This window comes from Artemia sp. Qi Xiang Cuo, unplaced genomic scaffold (assembly GCF_049724085.1).
Source record: "Artemia sp. Qi Xiang Cuo unplaced genomic scaffold, ASM4972408v1 HiC_scaffold_22, whole genome shotgun sequence".
Lineage (NCBI taxonomy): Eukaryota > Metazoa > Arthropoda > Branchiopoda > Anostraca > Artemiidae > Artemia > Artemia sp. Qi Xiang Cuo.
The window spans coordinates 936,215-961,671 of NW_028297431.1; the positions used below are offsets into that span (position 1 = coordinate 936,215).

At 35.9% G+C, this 25,457-nt stretch overlaps 1 protein-coding gene across 1 annotated transcript; it reads right to left on the reverse strand.

The window, feature by feature from the left end:
• Positions 1–3,147: 3,147 nt before the first annotated feature.
• On the reverse strand, positions 3,148–18,534 carry LOC148939028 (TIP41-like protein). The gene is made up of 5 exons (XM_089107331.1): positions 18,414–18,534; positions 12,654–12,836; positions 10,387–10,618; positions 6,868–7,026; positions 3,148–3,319 (listed from the first exon to the last, which is right to left on the reverse strand). The coding sequence occupies exons 1-5, from the start codon at positions 18,521–18,523 to the stop codon at positions 3,278–3,280; spliced, it is 726 nt and encodes a 241-aa protein (XP_088963457.1). The 5' UTR covers positions 18,524–18,534; the 3' UTR covers positions 3,148–3,277.
• Positions 18,535–25,457: the final 6,923 nt, after the last annotated feature.

Sequence of the window (25,457 nt, forward strand, 5' to 3'; positions counted from 1 at the left end):
AAAGACCCGGGAACTAAAACGTTGATTAGACGCCCTATACGCCAGCAATGTCTCTGGAAGATCTTTATCCTTAAAATTTTTATAATTTTATGAGAGATGCTATGTGGCAATGTGTCAATTTTCGACACCATTATCATCATCCCAGCAAGGATTGAAAATCTTTTTTTTTTAGCTACCTTTAATTCAAGATGGAGAAGCAGTCTTAATACTACTAATAGTGTTACTACTAGCAACTCACAGCAGCCCCAAGCCGCCTGACGCCAAAACAGCTACACGTAAAGTAAAGTAAGTCGTCTGTACAAAACTCATATTTTTAATTGTTTTTTTCGTTGTTAAATTTCTTAGATGTTGTAAAAATATGGGCTATGAAAAAACATTTCATTAACTGTATAATTTACAACATTTTCCCACGATAAATCCTATTGTCTAATAAGAAATATCATATTTGCAAGCTTGAAATATGTGTCGAAGCTTCAGGCCAATTTTATACTATTATCTATTATACAATTATATCAATTCTATAATCCATTACAACGTATCGTATTAAGTTACAATATTTGTTATGTTATTTAAAATCAGGGACAATTCAGGTTTTCATAGTAGGCTAATATATAAAATTTTAACTTAGAACCTGTTTATTTTTTTCTTTAAAGGAGACATTTTATATAGTTTTATGCTACAATCGTTTCCTACAATCGATTTGTCACGGTGGTCAGTGGCGTGACTCTGTAAGCTCAGCCAGAGTCGACTCAGCTGTAAATGGGTACCTGGCGACATCTGGGGAAGGTAAGCAGAAAGGGTATGCGAAAGCACAGGATGGCTGGCCCCCAACCCTCCTTGCACTTCCTGTCTGAAGGGCCTTGAAATGGAGATTAGCACCGCTTGTTTGAACCTTAAGGGTCTAGTGCCTTATCCTTTCCCAACAGTCGTTCTGAATAGAAATGAACATACTAGTTTTTGTGTTTTCTTGAAAACTGCACTGAATATAAATAACGAGAGCTAACAAAAAATAGTATGAGAAAAAATAAAAATATGAAACAGGAAAGAATCGACGAAACCATTTTTCCCTAGAATACTGCACTGAGTAAACATAGCAAAAATACAAAATCAGCAGAAAAAAAAATTAAGGACATATAGAAAAAATACAAAGAACGAATCCTTCTCTTTTAAGATAGGGTACAGAATAAACGCGAAAAAACGCGTTTTTTTCTGGATAATTACACTAAATATAGATATAATTCAGAGAAATAGTCAAGACTTTCGAAAGTCTTGACCATCATGTAGTAGCAGAAGAAGCTAAGGCTATAGGCCCCGTCCATTCCTGGTTTATATTTGCTAGTTTCCTTATTTATAGATCTCAGTGGGTCCAATTCGCTGATCAGGAGCGATCTGATTTTTTTTTTATATATTTTTACGGCTTGGCACAAGGAACTAAATTAGGCCCACTTTCATTTTCTATTGGTTTTAGCCGTATTTTATTAAGGATCAGTGAACGTTTTAAATTTGCTGATGACTTAACTGCCTTACTACCGAGATTAACCCTGCGAATACAGAATAGACTGACTTGAGGAGAATTATTAGTGAATTAAAAGCTGAATTAGGACAGTAAAACTGACGGTCAGTGAGTCTAAGAGCTATTCTATAACTTTTTCCTTTCTAATGATTGCCAGCCCCGTCCATTCCTAACATCCATATCTAAGCCTCATCCATCCATATCTAAGAAAAGCGGATTTTTTTTCGAGGATGATCACGCATGCGTGTTTTTTCTAGAAGTGATTAGTAACTGAATTTGGTTCCTATAATTCCTATACTTCCTAGAATTCCCTACTACCGACGAAACAAAAAAAAAACAGTTAAAACACTTGGTGTGCTTTTGGACGAAGATTTAAGATAGTATTCGCATGTTGACTATCTGACTAAAGAAGGTGCTCATTTTACGTTGTTTTTCAAACCTAAAGATATTTCTTACGCCAAATGAGGTTTAATTCTATATACTGCAGTTATATTAGACCTTTTTTTGAATAGCCTATGTATGCCCACCTTGGCATCTGAGGCTTACTTGTATTTATTGCGGGACCAGGCGTGGACGCCTCACCCGGCATCCAGAAGACTCCGTCTGGTTGACTCTAATTGTCACAGTCTTGTGCCAGCTTATCAGAAAACCAGAACCAGCAGCACTCCCACTTTTTGCCAAATTTTCGAAATCGACCAATGGTATTGAGGTCGTTTTTGACAGTTGTTCACCCATGCTTCAATTGCTCGCCAGGACGCCTGCGCCAAACTGGCAAAGGAGCGGCTAGAAGCAATTGCTTGATGATGCGGTCACTGGGTATCCTTAGGACATGGCCAAGCCAGCGCAGTCTTCTTTGTTTGACAATCGTGGCCGTGGGCTCGACGTTACAGCAGCGGTGACGCAGAGCAGCATTTGAGATTCTGTCGGAGTATCAAATCCTCAGGATTTTTCGTAAACAGCAGTGGTCAAAGACTTCCATACCATGGAGATGAAGTGCCTACAGTGGTCAAGTCTCAACTGCATATAAGAGGCTGACGAAGGACCGATCAGACGGACTCGAGGTGGTACGAAAAAGCTGTAAAAATTATACTCTAACACAACTTATCAAGACACGACAATGCAATGAAACAACTCAACTTGAATTCTCTTGATAACGTAGATATGAGTTGACATATCGATTTGGATTAAATTGTTAGAGCTCTCCAACTCATCCTGGTTTACAAACTGACCTTGAAAACCATCCTATTGATGGAACGAACACAAGACTCCGACAAATCAAAAAGAATCGTCCTCAATTAATGATTTGCCCAGTTTCTAGTACCAAAATATATCAATAAATCATTTGTCCCGTGTTCTACAGGGCAATTTAATCATAAAGCTTTGGAAGGTATTTGATTTTGTATACATATCGTACCTGCGCTTAACATTTGCTATTTTGGTTAATAAAGCACATTTATATAGGTAAGCCTAATCAAGTCTAAAACTAGCATGAAAAAATAGAGATAGGAAAGAATAAATAGTAAGAGGACCAAATAAGAAACAACAATAAAAAAGATAAAATAGACGAAACAGACAATTTGTACCGATTCCCTTTGATCCTCTGATACCAAGTCCATCTTGTGTATTAAACAAAATATTTTTGCGTTAGAAGAATTTTGAATTATTGGCTCTAAGCAAGATTGATAGTAGTGCATATCACGATCCAACTCCCGAGATTCGACATCAAACACATAAATCAATACTTCTACATTCTTAAAAATGTTATCACGTTGACTGGCAAAGTAATTCTCCATGAAAGCTTCCTGTCTGGAATTGAGAAATGTTAAACAAAACCGAAAACATAATCATTTAAGTTATAATATTTTTTATGGTTATAAAGTTATAATGTTTTTCTTGTATGTTTTACTCCGCTAATTACATTGCTGTTATTAGTGGTAAATAAATAAGACAATAATAATAATAATAATTATAAATTCTCCATTCTCCGTGAAAGCTTCCTGAAATTGACTAATGTGATTAAAAAACTAAAACATGATCATTTAAATCACAATGTCTTTTTATATGCTTTATTCCGCTATTTACATCGTTGTTATCACTGGGTAATAAATAAAATTCTTGATTCTCCATGAAAGCTTCCTACCTGGAATTGAGTATTGTGATTTAAAAGACAATAACGAAATCATAATCATTTAAGTTATAGTTTTTTTTTATGGTTATAAAATTGTAATTTTTTTTTGTTTTACTCCGCTATTTACATTGTTGTTATTATGTGTTGTAAATAAAATAATAATAACAATAAGAATGAAGATACTATGAAACGATAATACCAATATAATATTTATTACAAATCAAACACGAAAAATCAATCTAGCAATGATGTGCTACTAAACATGAGGGTCGCAATGGGGGTGGATATACAAAAAATTATGCTTGCAAGGGAGTGCTAATAAACAAGAGGATTCTGACGGTTCGAAAGCCCCCCCCCCTCCCCCCAAAAAATATCGCAAGGAGGGTGAAAAAAAAAAAAATCAACGCTCTTTCATGTAATTACCACAATATAATGTTATGGGTTTGTGAAAAAAAAAATCTTTCAAGGATGTGCTACTAAACAAGGAAAACAAAAAAAAAATAATAATAAATAATAGAAAAAATAAGACGAATTAAAATTTTGAAAAAAGAATTGGGGGAGGGGAAATTTTATCCATTCCTTGCATTCTAAAGTTCCTTCCTGTCGCCACAATATTTCTCCTTGGGATTTTGTCAACAACAGGTCGAAAGTGCTTACGAAACTAACAATTACACAATCCGTAGAATTTATAATGGGTAGACAGAGAGACAATAAAGCTAGATTGTTCAGCTGGCATTTTAAGTCTGGTTTTTGACTTTTGAAAGTGGTAAGATTTTACACTTTTTTTTGCTCATATTATCAATTTTTTTTTCATCAAAATACTAAAATCTTAAATGTCATAGACTATCGTTTTTTGCTTCATCCAAGTGCTAGGATCTTGCATCTCACTGTCAAATACAATACTGAAGAGAAATCTTTGATGACAGTCTCATCGAAGTTCTTATACCTGATCAAAGTAAAATGAAGAAAGATGTTTGCATGCAAATGGCCCGAGATTTAGCACCCCGATCAGAGACAACGCTATAGCGTTGCCTATAGCAAAGGCCATACGGTTTCATGGCTTTATTAGTTAGTTATTTTTTCCAGAGGCACTTCATATGAAAGGGGTGGTCGTATAAACTTCAAAAGGGGCTAAATTGATTGGAAATCGAGAGTTCTAGTGCCCTTTTTGATAGTCGAAAATGATTGGAGGGCAACTAGCCCCCCCCCAGACCCACCATCATTCCCCCAAACACATCCAATCAAAATTTTGAGATAGCCATTTTGTTCAGCTTAGTTGATTTCCATATAGAAAATATATTTTAGAGGAGGAAACTCCCCCTCCAACTTTAAGGGCAAGGGTTTTAAGTTATGTCCTGGGGGCATATAAGGTTTTTATAGAATGTGTTGTCGTAGAAACTTCAAAAAAGGTTCATTCGATTGGAAATTCAAAGGGATAGTGCACTTTTGAATAGTCGAAAGTGATTGGAGGGCAACAAGCCCCCCCCCACTCCCCGCCGGCCCCCACACACCTCCAAACAAATTTTTGAGAAAGCCCGTTTGTTAAGCCGAGTTGATTTTCAGTTAGAAAATATGTTTTTGAGGAGGACACTCCCTCATAACCCTCAAGGCAAGGGTTTTAAGTTATAACCTGGGGGCATATAAGGTTTTTTATAGAAGGCGGAGTCGTAGAAACTTTAAAAAAGGCTCATTCGATTGGCAATTCAAAGAGCTAGGGCCCTTTTTAATATTCGACAGTGATTTGAGGACAACTAACCCCCCCCTCTCACGGCCACCTGTTCCTCACACACATCCAATCACGATTTTCAGATAGCCATTTTATTCAACTTAGTTTTAAAATGAGTAAATTACGTCTTTGAGGATGACATCTCCCCCGTAGCCCTCAGGGAAAGGGTTGTAAGTTATGCCATCGGGGATATGAGGTTTTGTATCGACAGCGTTGTTGTATAAACTTCAGAAATGGCTCAGTTAATTGGAAATTAAAGGTCTAGTGCACTTGTCAATAGTCGAAAGTGATTCTAAGGCAACTGACACCCCGTCCACGCCCACCATTTCCCCAGACACATCCAATCAAAATTTTGGTATAGCCATTTTGTTCAACGTAGTTGAAAGTTCTGGAAATTATATGTTTGAGCAGGATAATACCCCCACAGTATTCAGGGACAAGGGTTATAAGTTATGCTCTGGGGTCATATATGGTCCTTTTGGAAGGAATGCTCGTATAAACTTCAGAAAGGGCTCATTTGATTGGAAATTGAAAGTTCTAGTTAACTTTTTAAGCGTCAAAAGATATTGGAGGGTAACCAGCTCCCCCCTCCTAAACCCTATTTTCCCAAATGCATCCAATAAAACTATTCTTTCCGTTAATCGTCCTTGTCACAGTAGCTGTAAGAATGTTGGCATAATAGGACTTACACTATGTCTAGCCCTCTGATGAGAGGGGTTATTCTACTGTAAAGATCCTTTTCAAGTTTGACCCAACTATTGGTTACAATTATATGCAGTATAATACAACAATCCAAACAATAGGCCCAGCAAATTTCAACAAAATAACGCCAAAATCAAGCAGACACAATAATACTCTAGATTGGACCACTAAATCGAATTCCCCTTGAATTTCAGCATTACAAAAGTAAACGGAATTACCAGAATACCAGAATTACCAGTATACAAGAAACTTTAATAATATAGAAATATAAATAGATAAGTAAAGGAATGGAAGGAAACATTACTGAAATAAATTAGCTGAATCTGCCATGTCAGGATTCTACCTCTATGTAAGCTTCCCACTTTTCAACTATCTTGTACTGGTACAAACAAAAGAAAAAGGAAGAAAAGTCTAAGAAGAAAAAGTTAAAACATTCACCTTTTCTTAATAATTTTTGAGCTGTCCCAAATCGAACTAAAATAGATGTCTCTTGTAACAGATATTTAAAAACTTTAAACTCATGATAGTGGTGAATTGTACAAAAATTCAGATCAGTTTTAAATCCAGTTTGAGGTTGTTTTTGATTGCATTGTTATTTAAGAAATAAAGATCTATTACATTAAAATTAACATAAAATTGTGTGCATTAAAACAACAACTTTTATACAGCAAAAATAATAAATTTGTCAAATTTTCTAGCAAATTTCCCGCATCTCCGACAATTTTTTATTATGGAAATGAAACTTTCTACTTGAGAATGTAGAAAATGTATGACTAGAAAGGGAAAGTGGAGACTTACCGTTAGATCTTCTGTCTTGCTTTCTCTAGATGTATACTCTCTGATCATGTAATTGTTTCCCCTTTCATAGTAGAGTCTTGTATCGTTGATTCTTATAAGAACTTCATCCACTCTTAAATATAGCCTATGCAATACAAAAAATCCACTCGGCATAACTCTCTAAAAAAAATCAATTTAGTACAAGGAATTTAACTATGATAAACCAATTAACGGCAATTAACATGAACAGTATTAACTTCATGCAGAAATCAGCCTTTTAGGGGTCTGACGAAAAAGAGAAGTCTTTTTGCTTTACTATTTTTTATGAGGTGCCTAAGAGAGGTGCCATGGGGATTGCTCCTACTCTCTATCTCTATACCGTTATGCCTACTCACAGGGTAAGGTCGATGGGAGGAATTATGTCCTTATTGCATGTCCAAAGGGCCCCTTCAGGGTAGACCCCACCTTAAAATGAGCTTTTCCCCTTATTTTTGTTTATAACTGCAAGAACCCATCAGGCATTTTTAACTTCGGGCAAAAAATGTATGCACCGTAAAGATGAAATGATGCTTGTTATTTCTTTAAAAAGATCAACATAAACCAAAAATACAATTATAGAAGCACACGGATCGCCCTCTCAGAGAGGTCAGACCTGGTCCAGGACTCCCAATAGGCACAAATAAGACACAAGTCCTCATCTCCACCACCCTTCTGGAAGATCTTACGAGGACAAGAATTTAGGGCCCCTTTTCACGGAGAATGAAAAGAGACACGTCCCTGCCTAAAAAGAGCCATATAGAATGGCCTTTTTTGGCCATTTTTGCCATATGCAAAATGGTACTTCATACTACCTTTGGATTTATGAGAACCACTTTTGGAAGATATTCTGATGACTTGTTGAACCCCTTTGAACTCAGATAGGTTAGACTGATTCCAAAACCCCTAGGCACAACTCAAACACTAGATTTTACTACCCATTGAGTTTAGTCGAAATCTTACAACCCCTTCTGGAAAATGTCACGTTTAACAGAATTTAGAGTAGCCCTTTCTCCTCCCTACAGAGGGCGAATCATCCCCTGAACTCGAAGTGGCTGAGACAGCACATCACTTATAACTCTTGTCTAGGTTTTGTAAAGCTCTGAGAACTTTTTAGTGGATATTTTGATGGCACAAATTTTATATTTTAGGGACTTTTCTACCTCGCAGGGGGAGGATTGGCCCCAGACCCGTGAGGCACGACTAAAACATTAGCTATTACTCTACTGGCAAACATTAGGGTTTATCTACTTCTTCTGATAGTTATTTATGAAACAGATGACAAACATACTTTTCAGAGGTCGGATTAGGCTGGAAGCCGATCAGATGTTCAGACCAAATGTAGGTACTCTGCAGATATTGAAGTAGTTCAGACCCTGAAACTGGATCAGATCTTTCTCTCCCATTAAGGTTGAATTGTATCTAGGGAACAAGAAGGTACAACTAGGGAACAACTAGGGAACAAGAAGGTACAACTAGGACACTTACTATTACTTGTCCATCAAGTCTTACAAACATCTGACACCCTCTTCTGGTATATGTTGAGATTATAACAATCTGAAATCCCCCCCTCCTTAGCTCAGTCCAGTTTTGAGCTCACGTATTATACGCATAGAAATTTCGCAAAATCAAAAGATTCAAAAAATAAAAGTCAGAATTTGGGATTCCGAACATTTCCAGTGCTATTCCCTAGACATCTAGATCATCAAAAAATCCAATCCGGGGTATTCGGAAAGATAAATCTATATTCTGAACAAGTCCAGAATGAGAAGATTCCTTAGAATTTTCTATAGTCCCCGAAACAAGCACAGTTTGGTTTTGTTTCTTTGGGGTAAAAACCATCTTATTTTTCTTAAAAAAAAAAAAAGGAACTATTGAAAAATTTACGAGGCTCAGTTAATTTATCCCATTCCGAGTCTTCGGATTCTTCTCCGTTTTAAGTCTCCATATTGGAAAAAAAAAATTCAAACTTTTTACCTATTAAGGTATACAAGCTATAAATCCCTGATCACGAAAAACAACCTAGATTGCTTTATAACATAAAAGACATATAAGTTCATTTTGATCAAACAGTTCGTGCTATATGCTGTACTGTGTACGTGGTAATGTACTTTAAGTAAGGAGCGACTCGGCCTCACAGTAATCCAAACTCTAAAAAGACGGAATTTTGTAACATAGATTCATCAAAAGAATTTACTTTATATGCTGATTCAAAATATATAAAGTTCATTAAGTTTAATGTTACCCATCAAAAGCTAAGAGCCTGAGAAAATTTGCCACATTTTCAAAAAAGGGGGGAAATGACCCCAAAAAGTGAAGCAATATTAACGAAAATCATGTCATCAGATCCAGCATATCAGAGAACCCTACTGTAGAGGTTTCAAGCTCCTATCTACAAAAATGTGTAATTTTTTTTTTTTTTGCAGAAGACGGATGCGTTTTTGATTGTTTGTATTTTTTTTTATTTTTTAAGGGGTGATCTCGAACCCATGGTCCTAGGAAATCAGGAGATAGCTAATCTGAAAGGAAATCACAGGTTCTAGAGCCTTTTTCAAGTGACCAAAAATATTGGGGGACACTCAGCCCCCCTTCCACGCCCATTTTTATCAAAGACATACGATCAAAGTTTAAGATAGCCATTTCATTCAGCACAGTCAAAAGGTCTAGTAACTATGCTTTTGTTGACGACATGACCCTCCATAGTTTCTGGGGAAAGGGTTGTAAGTTACGCAATTTCCCCATATTACTCCCATATTGTATTTGTTATTGGGAAAATACGAAAATTATTCGGGTAATTTTCTGCGGAGAGGGGGGGAATTTTCCAAGGGGAAAATTTTTGTGGAAAGGAAAGTCTCCGGGGAATTTTCCATGAGAAATATTACTCAAGAGGGAGGGGTGATTTCCAGGCATGATTCGAAAAACAATCAGAAATTACATTTTTTTTAAACAAGTTTTTTTCAACTGAAAGTAAGGAAGAACATTAAAACTTAAAATATAGAGAAATTATTCTGTATATAAGGGAGGCTACCCCTTCCTCAACCATTGCTCTTTAAGCTAAAGTTTGACTTTTCGTCTTGAATCTTTAGGAAAGACTACTCAAACACAAGGGCCCTTGACTTTGAATGACAAGTATTTTTTAAAGAGCTTTAAAACTTTAGCGTAAAGAGTGAGGGTTAAAAAGGGACAGCCCCCCTCATATACAGAGTAATTTCTGTCCGTTTTAAGTTTTAATGTTGCTCCACACTTTCAGTTGAAAAACTTGTCCGTTTTTTTTTTAATCTCTTATAAGCTCTATTTTTTCACAAAACATATGTGTAAACAGGTTCTATCATGGGGGATTATAATCCCCGATAATAGGACACAATCCTGAAACGAACTATAGGATGGTTCTTCGGGGACCAGTCAAAACACCGAAATACTAAATTTTAGGCTACCAAGGCATCTACTTTGTGACGGATGTAAAAACCACTAAAGTATGAAAGAAACATACTGTGACTAACTTACAATTTTGACAGTACATGAGGAACACCCGTGGTCAGCCAATTCGTCTTCATAGAGATGAATCTCATCAAAAAACAAAATAGTCTCTTTTTCTTTCAACTTATTCAAGTCAATAGATTTGTCTGTTGGTGCAATTTGTAAGTTATCGCCAAATAGTGTTCCTTGGTAATCTGTTGTAAAGGTCCAGTCGAATGGATTAGATACTTCATGGGCCACCTCCAATGATGCACTGACGCTAAAAAAAAAAAAAAAAAAATAAAAAACAATACAAAAAAAAGATAAGATAAGGGATTGCCTTCAAATAAACGTTTGGATTCTCCATAAAATTTGGAGTCTAATAGTGTGGGGGAAATCAGGTTCCCAAAATAACCCTAAACTCACCGATTCTTATATTCTATTTATTAAAAAGACAAGAGAAAATAAATATGAAAGTCCAAATATTTCGGCTTCACAACCGGATGCCTTTGTCAACAGAAAAAAACTAGCCTAAACAAAGTATGTAAAGAAAAACACAACAAGCGCTATACAACAAACAAAAAGAAAAACAAAAAAGCCTTTTTGTCTAGGATATATCGTTTGTATTTTTCTTTAAATGAAAAGGCAGCGTTGTCTAAAAAAATAATTAAGTAGCAAATAGGCACTCAAACTCAGACCTATTAAGCTTAAACTGCACAAGCAAAGCGCTGAAAATATTTATTCTGACAGATTTTTGGTCTGAATTGATTAAAGACGATACGCAACGCAGGGAGACTACGTTTTATGAATCTAGCACACATTTTTCTATTCCTTATTCTAAAAGTGTATGATGCAGATAAAAAATATACTTTTAAGGTCTAAATATTAGGGACTTCAGGAACCCTAGAGCAGAGGTTTCAAGTTAAAGATACAGCAAGATACAGTATATCGTTCTTTAACAATATATTTGGATTCAATTTTCGATGCAATAAGCACATTATGTGTACATATTTGTAGCTTCAGCCATCACTTCATAGCGACCATTTGTCGCTAAGACTAGGAATAAGTGAAGAAGAAGTGGTGATGTTGGATAATGAGTAGGTCCATCAATGGGACTGTTTCATTTACCTAGGTAGTATTTTTAGTATAGAATTGGATGCAGTCTAGGTTTTAAATGTAGGAGGGTGCAAATATGGAGGCCTTAAATACATTTAGATGGAGGTGTTATCACTACCACTTCGATTCAATGGTCGTTTTGCATCATATGGTGAACTTTAGCGATCTAGTAGTTTTGGCCCAAACTTGTACGGCCACGTTTGATTTCAGACACCTGATATTTCACGGTGGTAAATGACGGTGCAGTGTCCCAATCTTATGATATATTTTCAACTTAGAGCTTCATTCTTACGGTTATCTCTTGCAATGCATCATTAAGACACCACACGTAGCTCTCTTTTAAATCACCCAACAGCCTTATTAGGTATTTCGGGTATTTAAATTTTGATGCTTTGGTCTAGGACTAAACAGGAGAACTTAAGTATAAACATTTAGTGAAGAAGAGAATTTGATTGTACTAGGTTGAATTGCGTGGTTTAATTGTACAGGCTGGACGGGTATCGGTTTCATCCGTGTAGGCACCAACTTAATCTTAAGCAGTTTATAATAGTGTGCTGTCCTGTTTGCAGTAATTTATGTTCCTTTTAAGTTTGATTTGAGTTACATTTTAGCGTCAACTCGTTTTAGGATTTATTTGTTCGTCTATATCCGTACTTGTTACGTTTATGTTTGATGTGATTCTGTTCGTTTTGGGTTTCATTTATTAATTGGTAGTAATTTCTGGTCGTTTTAATTTTGAATTATTAAACGACTTTATTTCTGCTTCTCATAGGGTTTAGGGTCTTTACTTATCTTTGAAAAACTTCTTTTTCGGAAAAAGCTTTCTTTGTTAAAGGTAATCTTTTATCACATAAATTTGTCTCATGCAAAGCGTTTCAACAGTTAAAAAAAAACTATAAATCTATTGATAAACAAAATTCAACCTTCTCGTGTTGAATAATAATTAGCAGACGTTTCGTATCAAATTTCTTGAGCTTAATGTTATGATATTTTCAGAATCGCTCCATGACTTTCTGCTATTTTAGCGAAAGAAAACTATGATGCGAAAAATGTGGCTAGCACGAACAAGAATATTGTATTTTTGATTTTATCAAAGTAGGTTGTATTAGGAAACCTTCCTGGATAATCAAATTATATTATTTTTTAGAAGTTCAAAGAACTCACATTTTGAAAAAAAATACAACATAAATGTCACCTACTTTGCTCTTGACCAAGCCTTAGAGATGGCCACTTTTATGTCATCTTCTTTATCATTAACTTTCTTCAAGGCATCCAGTGTATTGAAAAATATGCCCGATTTTAAGTCCTTATGCTCAATTTTTAGAATGTTATCGCTGAATATCATATCTGGCAAAGATGGCAGTGTCAACTCGCTGGAATACCTAAAAAAGTGTTGGGTATATTAGCTGAAAACCAGCAAAGAGCACAACTGGCGTCAAATTAATGGGGTGCTTAAGGGGGGGGGGGCAGATCTACTAGGGGCATTCCAGATTTTCGAAGTTCTATAGGTCATCTTCCTGAGTCCAGAGTGCACATACCTAGAGCCTCAAAACAGGGAATAGAAATTTATAATAACCCACTTCTATACAAAACAAGCGGAGTAAAGTACACTAAAAAGGAAAAAAAAAAATAAAATACACAGAAACAAAGATAACTTAAACCTTAATCACTGACAAAAACACAGGGATAATATTATGGTTTGGGCCTAGGGACTCAAAGGCATGTCTTTTTAAACTATTACTAAGTAATTCAAATGATAGGATAATGTCGGTTTCACGAGAGTTATCAACAACGCGGGTATTACGAAATGATGCGGGGAGTTGCAATGAAAAATTACTATATCTATAATAACTAAAAGACAGCTGACGCACATGATTCGTATTAGATGAGAAACATATTCGATTTAAAAACAAGAGAAAGTGGTTGGAATAAGTAGACTACTTTTCAGCTATAATCAAGCACGAATATCTTGCACGGTTAGGTACAATTTTCGCATACCCGATCTTCACTTTTCTTTAACATCTCTCAGATCTTGAAGTCGCAAACAAGTGAGTGTAGAACAGATACTAATTCCTAACCACCGTAAATTCGTAACATTGCGAATTACTGAGGATCCACAGGACAGATTATGAGCTGATGATTTGGGATTGAAAACTAAATATTCGCATTTATCAACATTCAAAAACAGACCAAAAAACATTCAAAAAACAGAATCAAGTACCATTAGCTAGTAAAACCAAAAAGACAAGTAAAAATACTCGCTTTCAGAGTGCAGCTAGCCAAATTACAAATGGAAGTTGCTTTGCGCCATAAAAAGGATAAGTTTGAAAAAATAGTGAAAGTTTATTCAGACCTCCGCTGTTTTAAACACTGTTATTTTTGATTGGCCAAAACAGCAAAATAACAGAGAACTAATTAAAAAGAAACACAATAATCATAGAATTTAAATGGGAGCTAGGGCCTATACCTCTGATAGGGCGTGTATACGACGGTGGGATAACAAGTTTTGACCCCAATAGTTGGTCATTGCAATTTTGTTATAACTATGCCATCTTTTATTCAGAGGCTCCAATTAGGGGCCCACTAGACTTTGAAAATTAACTTTCATTTATATATCACAGCCATTTTCTATCTTAGTTATGTGCTTTTAATATAGCACCAGCAAGACTGGCTAACTGGTCATTTTATTTGTCGCCCCTGTGCATCGTTTTGTAGACCTATTTAACAGCATTGTTACTTTTTGATGACCTTGCTTTGAAGTGTTCTATCTTTCCCACTCTTGTACTACCCTAATTTTACCATTAAGAAAAAATCTTGTTTTGAAATGTCTAAGAGCGCGTCTATGCTATTTTATTCCCAATCTTCGACGTGAAATGTTATTTCTGAGTAGCGTTTATTCAAAACTAAATGTCGGTTGGTCAGCATTTCTTTATTGTTTCTTCTGAAGAATTCGTAATCAAACTATGAGTAAAAAGCGACAACAAACTTTGGATTTTGTTTACGCTGAAATACGGAAGAAAAATGAAGAAACTGGCAATAGTGACAGCGTTCAAAGTGTCGGTTCAGTGGAGATAAATTCCCCCATCTGTGACAGTCCTTCGGATAACAAGCGGAATAATAACTGGCTCAGGTCAACATGAAAGTTTGGTCTGCATACCTGAACCCCTTGCGGGTTCCAGTAGCAGCAGCAGTCAAGAAACTCTCTCAGATATCTCTATGACGTGTCACAACAGACCAGCTCAACCTTTTCTTGAGAGATATCCGGCTTCCGCTTCTAACGGTAGGAAATTCAGCGCAAATTACTATAAGACTTATGAATGGATTGAATATTCAAAAAACTTGAATTCCGTGTTTTGTTTTGCTTGTCGCCATTTTTCTATGGGGACTCTAAGGGTTGGAGAAACTACTGGAAAAGGGGCTTTCATTGAGTCAGGATTTTGCAAATGGAAAGACAGTTCTGCTCTATCAAAGCAACATGATGGTTCTGAAATACACAGGCATTGTATGTCAGCATGGACGGAATTTAAGACAAAAAGTAGTGATACCTCGAAATCTACTGAGAATGCCTTAATTCAATCCAGATCTCAAGAGGTTCAGGAAAATAGAGATCATGTAAAGTCCATTTTTCGCGCTATTTGCTTTCTTGGCCGCCAGGGTCTTGCTTTGACGGGTCATGACGAATCAGAAACATCTGCAAACCGGGGTAATTTGCTTGAATTGATGGAATGTCTAAAGGCAACGAAAAGATGAACGCCCAGTTACAGCGCCGATATGGTCACTATTGCAGCCATCAGTACCAAAATGGCGCAGTTACAGTGATAGGAAATGCTTTGCGCCAAGACATTATTTCAGAAGTAAAATCAGCTAATTACTTTGCTATTCTTCCCAACGAGACAAAAGATGTTTCTAGAAAAGAACAATTGACGATCCTACTCAGGTACATATCAAATGGAAAAGTAGTGGAGCGACCAATCAGCTGCTATCACATGTACAAATTAGACGCCGAGAGCTTATCCACCTCGATTTGTGAAACTATAGAAAAGTATGGTGTAGATTTGATGCGGTGTATTGTCCAATGTTATGACGGCGCATCCGTTATGAGTGGGGAATATAACGGAATACAAGCAAAGTTTAGGGAGAAGGTACCTCATGCAGTTTATGTCCACTGTGTAAACTTGGTTTTGACAGACTACCTAAAAAATATAAGCGAACTTTCAGAATTTTTCTCTGTGGTGCAAAGACTTAACGCATTTATATCATGCAGCAATACTCGACACGAGCTATTTGTGGAATCCCAGCGTATTAGCGGGCAAAAAGTCTTGGAGCTTGAGAGGAACATCTAGACACGCTTATTTTACGTAGTCTGCTCTATTTCGAAGGTGAAGACAAGTTGCTATGCTTGCCACGGTCTCTGATAGTTCCAATGGCGAGGCACCGTGTGAGGCAAAAGGACTACTAGACAAAATCAGCTCTACCTCTTTTGTCTCAACTTTGCATATAATGGAAGAAGTATTAGTCATTGAAAATTGCTTATCAGAGCAACTTCAAACCGAAAGTCTGTTGATTTATAAGGCACTTGCACTGATTTCTGGGACATATGAGACACTCCAAAAGCTAAGGAATGATAACGAACGGAACAACTTAAGCAAAAACATATCTGAATTCTTGGCTTTAAACGATATCCAGGAATCGGAATTTCTACAATCTAAAGCCAGTGCTTGAAGCAAGAGAAGTCAAGCCATTTCCATTCGTCTCAAAGACTTGCTTTCAAACTAAACAACAGGTAAAGGCAATACCAGTCAGCCAGCTCAATCAGACTCCGCTAAACTTTTGTACTTTGAGGTAAGAGACCGTTTCACGAGTGAGATGGACCAACGTTTCAAGCAAAATATGCCTCTGTTCGACACTTTATCTGCCTTCGACCCCTCAAATTCTGATTTCCTCGAACTTTCTAAAGTGTAAAGGTTTATGTGTCATTATGAAGGGAAAGTTCTAAAAGAAAATTAAGATGGTTGTGATTATTATACTTGGAGTAACTCCCGTAAAACTACGGAAATGTAAGATGGGTCATTTGGTTTTGGGAGTGGTGATGGTTTTATTCTAATAATGAAACATATAAACATCCATATGGGACAAGAAAGGGGGAGCTAGGAATATTTGTGATCCCACCCACTTTCAATCAGACATTCAAAAATATGCCTCTTATAGACACCACTTGAGACTTACAATCAGGAACAGAAAGAGGCAGAATTGCTTAAAGACAGTCGAACCTGATTTATCAGTACTACAATCCCAAATAAAACAACAGTATTCAGCCATTCATAGGCAGACGTGTAAAAAGTGCAGAAGCAAAGTAGCATGCTACTTGGCAGTTTTCAAATTTCTTGGCAGGTTTTGTGTGAAAATACCATTTATACACATAAAATACTTTTAGCTCTAAGACAAGCTGTCAAAACACAAGTTATGCTGCTGAAGAGATGATCTCGAAGATAACGAAGATCTATGAATATTGATATTTCGTTTTTTTTTATCACATTTGTATATTATATAACTGAAAAAGTTGAGAATGCTTTAATCGTTAATTAAACCATCGAAATGGGTGATAGTTGTCATTCTACATTTTAAGACCGGCTTCTTTCGGATTCAGCGTGGTTTAACACTAGATGAGAAAATTCACCCTCTTCCCGCATACTTCCCCTTTAAATATTGATAACCGTTGTTTATCCTTGCAGTTAGTGATCATTTTCAGATTCAGCGTACTTTATTACCCCTAAATGCATATTGTTTTTCGTGATTCTACGCATTTCGGCAAAAGACATATTTCTCCTCCTCGTTATTTACCTCAACCCCAAAAAAACGTATTTTTGAAACAGCTAGATGGGCAAACTTTGCATATTCGGAATCAGCACAATTTTCTGAGTCGGGTAGTCAAAGAATCATTTCTATTGCAATGTGCTCCGGGTTAGGCCCTTTTTTCACACACTTCCTGGACTATAATGGAAAAAATATGATTGCATTACTGAATTCAATGTAAAATTTTCAACTAAAAGCACGGTGAAACATTCTTCAGCAAAAACTATGTGGATTGGCATAAATTCTACAAACTTAAATTAAAAATTTAAAGCAGCACTGACCAACCAGGTTTTTTTCCACTGACAAACCAGATTTTAAATTCATAATCTGGATTCCGAAATATACTATTCCACTGACAATTGGGATTGAATTCAGAATTTAAATTGTGAATTAGACATTATTGGTGGAAAAAAAAAATTGTGGTTTTGGACTGTAGGTTTTAGAAAATTAAAAGTTTATATATTTTTATTTTCCACAATTCAACAGCCCAGCGTTATAAACTGGTTTGTGAAACTAATTTCATTTATAACCTAAAAGCAAATTCCAAGAATCAGGTTGGTCATTAGAAAAGATTTTATGACAACGCTAAGAAAAATATAAAACACAGAATTTTATACCAAAGAAGCCAAGAAAAATGTGTTGCATATATTTTGTCTGTATAAGCAACAAGGAGTTCTGAGTATAACAAAAAAAAGAATAATGTAAAAAAAACAGTAAAAATAAAAAAAAGGGTACTTAAAATGAAAAAAAAATTATAAAGTAGAAACCAAAAATATTGAAGTATCAGAAAACAGTAAACTGTCAAAAGAAATTTCAAACTAAAAGCAAAGCAAAGGTATAAAAATCCAACTTCACAAGCCCTTTACTTCTATCAAGAGCGCAACTCAATCATATAGTATATTTGGATTTTATCTTTGCTTTCCTTTATTCCGAATTTCCCCACTAATTTGAGGCGTTTTTTATATACCTTATTACTTTTACACACAAAACTTTCACAAGACATTTTTCTTCTATGAACTTCATTTTGTGTTTTGTTCCCCAGCCATTTTTCTATTAATAAGAACATATCAGTAAAAATAAAAGACCCACAACCAAATTTGACATACCTACACACAGTACATTGGATATCCTCGCGGCATGAGCATTTCGAAGGAAGAATATGACTCTTGGTTGTTGTAATAGTCCAATTGTGGAAACTATATTCTAAAGTTTTCATTTCTTCAGCTTTTAACAAGTTTCTCAAGCATAAGTTTCTGAAAAAGAAAACAGCAATCAACACTTGAATCAACTAAGTATGTCTCATCCTGTGATTCCCAGCACCTATCTTACCTTACAACATATATAGCATAGTTTTAAAAGTAAAATGCATCTTAAAATTGAGAATCCAGACCATTCTTTGAGTGCCTCAATAACAAAAAGGCCAAGGGTATCTACATGCATCTGAAACCTTCTCAACTTGTGCTACTAATTAGGCCAAGATGCCACCAAAGAGGCAACAAAAAGGCTAAGGGTATCTATATGAATCTGAAACCTTCTCTAACTTGTGCTACTCTACTAAGTGCTACAAGTTGTGCTACTAACTTGTGCTACTCAATAACAATATTGGGCATTTTCGATAGTCCCACAACAACAACAAAAATTATTTATTCAATTTTTGAACAAACCACTAACTGAAGAGGATTGCTGCCACTTCTATCTCAACTGTGTTTCTCTGCTCTGGACCTCCCAGAGAAATCAAAACATCCACTCTCAAACCCTGGAGTCATTCAAGCAAGGAGTGGACACGGACTGGGAGTAGAAACAGTGGTGTCTACACTGGAATGCCCCAGGGTTCTCAACTTTGAAGTCAATACAGTCAGGCTTTCCAAAAGGAGCCATTTTTCTATGCCTGCATAATGGAATTTAAGTTGAAGTTAATAATATCTGGATCAAAACCAAAGCTATTATACTGAATGCAGTTCCCCAGAAGGCAAGAGTAGGCAAATAATTTCATGGACAAGTTTGTTTTTTTGAACAGGAAAGCATCTACTTTTATGTTTCTGATTTTTTTTTACTTCAACTTCTGATATTTTTCAAAAGCAATTTTTTGCAAAACGTTAAAATGAATCTATAACTGAAGTGTTTCAAGACAAGCTTCATTTCATTTTAAAAATAGTTGATTTCTGAATAGAAAGACATAATTTATCTGGAAATAAGCACAAATAATTGTATGCTGTAGACTTCTGTAAGTTTTAGATAGCTTTAAATACAGGTCCAAAGGCCTATTTTTCCCCTTGTATCATGTTATATAACACTTCAAGCCATGAAAAAACATCTGTCCCTTTTGTCCATTGATTTTCTGTAAATACTGATGAAGCATTTCTAGTTTTGGGGTTCCAGGCATTCAGGACTCAGACTCTAGGACCAAGAATTTTAATTTCGAAGTTCTGAAGGTTAACTTCCTGGGTTCTAAGCATATATACCAGAAATTTTCTAAAAGTTTTAGGACTCCAGGTGCATATCCTCATTAGCCTTCTGGCTGACGTTCAGGGCCAGAGGTCCAAATGTCCAAGTTCTGAAGGTTAAAGTACTGGGTCATAAGCAAATATACCCAAAATTCCATGAAAGTTTTAGGAATCCAGGTGTGTATTGTCATGAGTCTGTTGGCTGACTTTCAGGATTTATGACCAGATGTTCCAATTTCCGAGTCTGGAAGCTAACTTCCTGAGCACTAAAACATATTTAGTTACCTTGAATAGCTTTGCAAGTCCAATGCAAATATTCTGGAATTACTTGAAGATTGGTGTAAGCCTAACTTTTGACCTTTTAATTCTGTATAAATGTTGATGAGGGGTTTCTAGCACTGAGACTACAGGTGCACATATCTTAATTCTGCAGATTGACATTCAGTACTCAGATTCCAGGATCAGTAATCCCAATTCCCAAGGTGTGGCAATAAGATTCGTAAGGCAAAAAAAAAACAAAAAAACATGGAATTTCTTGCCATTATCTAGCAAAACTAAAAGTACTATGGCTTTGATAATGTGATTAAAGGAACTTCAAATTAAACCTTGAGTCTGCTTCTCTTCCAATTTAAGTCCTGGCATGGTGGTTACCATGATTTCAAATGAATTCTAAGCCAAATCTGAGTTTTGTTAAGGTAAGAATCATTTTAATAGAACATTGAAAAGATTACAGGTAAAAAAGCTGTGGGTGTATGAGGCCAAAAACATCTTATCATGCCTTATACCTAGGGGAAAAATCAGAGATTCTTTTTTAATATATTTTTCTTTGACTCTTAAGGTTCAAAGATGAATTCAAAAGATTTGAGTAAGATTTTAAGCTGCATTAAAAGCTGTCTTTCAAATTGAACACACTTTTTTACAGATTTTCTAAGCCTTATAAGTCAAGATTTAGCAAAATTATGAAGCTCAAAATGCTATTGTTGGGCTCTGTAGTCCCCGAAGCCGCGTCACGCCGACATGACGGCGGCGATTGTGTGATTTAGTATTGGCGGCGGAGCGCCGAAAATTTTTTGGCGGCGCGCCGCCGATTTTAGACCGGTTTTTCTGATTAAAAATAATAATAAAAATTCCACTTCACCAAGCACGTTCAACCTCGATTTTAGTAAGGAAATTTAAATGGTTGGCTAAAAACATACAAGAACAATATGACAAAACAGGAATTTGTTGGGCCGTGTGGAAAGTGTTTATGTTCACCGTCTATCAGACCAAGTAGAATTCTCATTTTTAGCCACTAGACCCAGGGAAACCTATGTTGTGTTTATGTTTAACATCGCATTGTTCCTATAAATCCCGTGTTTAGTCATTTCCTTCTTGTTAATGATTTGGGCTAATGTGTGTATAACTTTCAAAGTTTGAAGTTCAAACATCTCCTGTTCATCAAATACATACGAAAAGGAAGTGAAAAAACAAAAACAAATAACAACATCAAAAAAACACTGTATACAAGTCAGATACCATGGCTTAACAACACCAACAATTTTAAATCAGCGGTTACATCACTTCAGTTACAATTTATGTAACAAAAGTGAGTTTGTTCACTCTGCCTGGAGGCATTCATCTTTTTGCAGTCACTTTCAGTCCTGTCGTGCTAAAAAGCCGTTTAGCTGGGGCACTTGTGGCCGGTACAGCTAGAACTTGACGAGCGTAAACTGCCACTCGCGGGATCTGATTCTAGCATTGGACCTTGGGGTCCCACAAAATGCCGCAAATGGGCTTCTTTTTTGTATTTGCTGAAATAAGTTGTTTTTATAAGTGAGAACAAACCTACACCTTTACCATAGGGCTCCTGCGCCCAACACTACAAGAGGAACTAAACTGCACCTTTACCCTCTTTTCGTATCAACACGGAATAACCCTCCAAATTTCTTTTCTGAAAGAAGTGATCAAGTTATAACGTTTCAAGTCAATTTTTAAGGCTACTTCCACTTCAGTGTGATCTGCTAACTGTGCGAAAAAATGTAATTCATTTCTATAGATATATCTCTATACTAGCTCTAGATAATTTACCAAGCGGGAAACTACCACAAATCAGCATCGATAAATAAATGAAGCCCAAAACGAACAGAAATTACAATAAATAACTGAGCCAAACTCGAAACGAGCAGAAATTAACATAAGTTGAGCTCAAAACCCTTATGCCTTCCCAAGGCCAGAACACAATTTTCACTTTACTGAAAAAATATAAATGTTTTTACTTTTATAACTGTAATATATCAAATAATATTAACATTTTGATTATTAAATATCAGTATATATATATTAAACTGACAATGCATATTCATTTGTATTTTTTTCAATAAAGTGCAAATTATGTTCCGGCCTTGGTAAGGCATAAGAGTTTTGCGCCCAACTCATGTTAATTTCTGCTTATTTTGAGTTTGACTCGGTTATTTATTGTAATTTCTGTTCGTTTTGGGTTTCATTTATTTATCGATGCTGATTTGTGGTAGTTTCACGCTTGGTAGATTATTTGATTTAATTTTGATCATTTTTTGTTTAATGGAGTTCTTTACTTTTCTTTGAAAAACTAATTTTGTGGAAGTTTTTTTTTAATTAGTTTCTGTTTGTTTTATATTAAAATAGGCTTTTTCAGGGAAAAAGAAAATAATACTATAAATCTTTTCTTTTTTTTTAAGAATTTATAGTTTGGTCTGCTATTTGTATGCTGGAGAAAAATTTTCAGCAAAATTTAACAACATGGACCCTTTAAAAAATCTGGACACAAATAGTAGTGTTTAATTTAGTTTCATACCTCCTCTAGTTGACCTGAAATGGAAAACTTGATAACATTCGCCAAAAAATTTGTTTACTTTCAATACACTTACGCTTGGATACACTTACGCTATTTTACTTTGGTCAAATTTTAAGAGCAGAAGAAGCCCCGAAAGTTTGAACATAATACCCTCAGTTGTTCTTGGGATACTGCTGAGATGCCTTATTGGGAATTAGCATGAACACAGTGCATTTTGATTTAATCTTAGGGCAACATTTACTTTTTAACCAAAACGGCAATGGGGTGGGGGGGGGGGGGAGGGAGATTAGTTTCCCTCCAGTCATTTTTGACTTTTAAAAAGAGCATCAACCATTTCTATTTTCAATCGAATGAGCCCTTTTCGAAGTTCCTACGACAACTCCTTCGATACGAAGTGCCCTGGTCTAAACAACAACAACAAAAAAATGATACATTTTACCCACATCGATCTCTACTATAAAAATGTCAAGCCTTCCAATCACTTTCGATTATTAAAAAGGGCACTAGGCTTTTCGATTTCCAATCGAATGATCCCTTTTTGAGTTTCTACGACAAGGCTTTCTATAAAAACCGTATATGCCCCAGGGCATAAATTACAACCCTCACCCTAAGGGTTGTGAGGGTGGTTGTCATCCTCTAAGACCTAATTTCCAGAACTTTCAACTACATTAAATAAAATGGCTATCTCAAAATGTTGATTGGATGTGTTTTGGGAAATGGTGGGGGTGGAAGGGGTGTTAGTTGCCTTCCAATCATTTTTGACTATTAAAAAGGGCACAAGCCACTCTAATCTCCAATTGAATGAGCCCTTTTCGAAGTTTCTTCGACAACTTCTTTGATATGAAGTGCCCTGGTCTAAAGGAAAAAAAAATAATACATTGTGCCAACATCGTTCTTATATACCCCCAGGGCATAACTACAAAACCCTTGCCCTAAGGGTTGAGGGGGAGTAACCTCCTCATAAACATATTTTCTCTCTGGAAATCAGTTACTCTGAACAAAATGGCTATTTTAAAATTTTGATTGGATGTGTTTGGGGAAATGGTTGGCGTGGAAGGGGTGTTAGCTGACTTCCTATCACTGAAAACGGCACAAGCCATTCGAATTTCCAATCGAATGAGCCCTTTTCGAAGTTTCTACGACAACTCCTTTGATACGAATTGCCCTGGTATGGAAAAAAAATAATACATTGTGCCAACATTGTTCTTTACTTAGGCAGCTCTTTTACCTACCTCTTTTCATCCGAAAAATCAGAAAGAAAAATGAACAGAAATTTAAAGTGGAAGGTAGAATTTTTGTTTCAAGAAAAATTTCTTCTTCTCCTTCCTACGAACCGATGTACATCGCGAACCCAAGATGACTGTATTTGTCTTTAAGAAACAGATTAGCCAGGATGACGGTTGAAGCCTGGAGGTCGATATCGATAACCAATAAAGAGAGAGAAAAAAAAACGGAACCGTATTAGTGAAGCCGCCGCCAATAGAATCCGCGGCGGCGTCAGCACGCTGATTCAAGCGCGGCGGCGCGCCACCGTCTTTTTTCGGCGGCGCGCCGCCGACTTTTCGGCGCGGCTTCGGGGTCTAGGGCTCTGCCACTTCCCAAGATAGCTAAAAACCTCTTTTTTAAGAACTTTAACTTCTTAGGCAGTGAATAGCATATCTTTGAGTATTTTACTTTTTCTTGTATTGAATACAATTTTTTTTTTTTAGAGTGAAAATATGCTCTCTGGTGTAGAAGAACAAGTCAAGGAGTTCATGGTAGCAAACAGTAAGTAAGGTAAACAATGAACATTTGTATAGCCACTAAAACTAGAAAAATTTGAATTTCTGTGACAATAAACATTATTATGAATTATTGAGAAGGTATATATGTATACAGCCAACACATTTAAGATCTTACCATAGTAAAGTGCTAATTTCTGCCATGTTATGCTTTAAAACAGAAATTTTGGCCCAAACAGGGCCGAAATATCATCAAGCAATAATTCTGACAGTCAATTGGCTAAGAAACTATTAAAAAGCTATAATAGCCTCCCAGTTTCAAAGGTCATGCTACCAAATTTGTCCCTGAGATCATACATAGGCCATACAAAATGAAGGGCTATAATGTAAAATCTATTTATAGAATTACTAATTGTTATGCATTATTGCTTTGGTACACACCTGATTTTGGGGTAGGTTGGAAGGTCAGTGTTTTTTTAGGGGGGGGGGGCACCAAATCCATCATAAGCAAATTTTTTGGATTGAAACCAAAGGTATTTCCATGAGATCTTTGCAAAAAAGGGGAGGGGAACTAGCCACTAACATTTAGAAAAGGGTATTTCAACTAAGCTCTTAATATGGATAGTAAGAGGAGAATGCTCCCCTTTCAAGGTTGTAAAGAACACTTTGTGTGAATTAAGTCTCTGATAAACATTAATACAATTAGGCAACTAGAACATTGTATGAATGGGAGAGGCTTCTGCCCATCCATACCTTGAAAAAACCTTTTTTTAGTCTTTTCATTGAAAAAATAATTTTTTTTGTATTTTCATTGAAAAAAAAAATAAACAAAAACCCTCTCTTTAAATATTGAAAAATATATATTTTGCCTTCATACAAAAAAAGCTTATGGTCTTCAAACCCTTGGCTATATGCAGAAATTCCACAAAAAACATTACAGCATCAAAATTCTTACTTTATTTTATACAGAAAATGTAAATCTTAAGGATAGGGGCAAAATGGAATGAAACAGTAAAAAATTCTGAAAATAATTTTTCTGTATCTGACTTCATTAGGGAGGGGTCTAGTGGTTACCATTAGGGTAATACACAAAATACTAAGCTTCAGATAAATATTTGGATTAAAGTTTGTCTTCTATAAACATAAACGGTAGGTTGTTTGGATATAACTTCA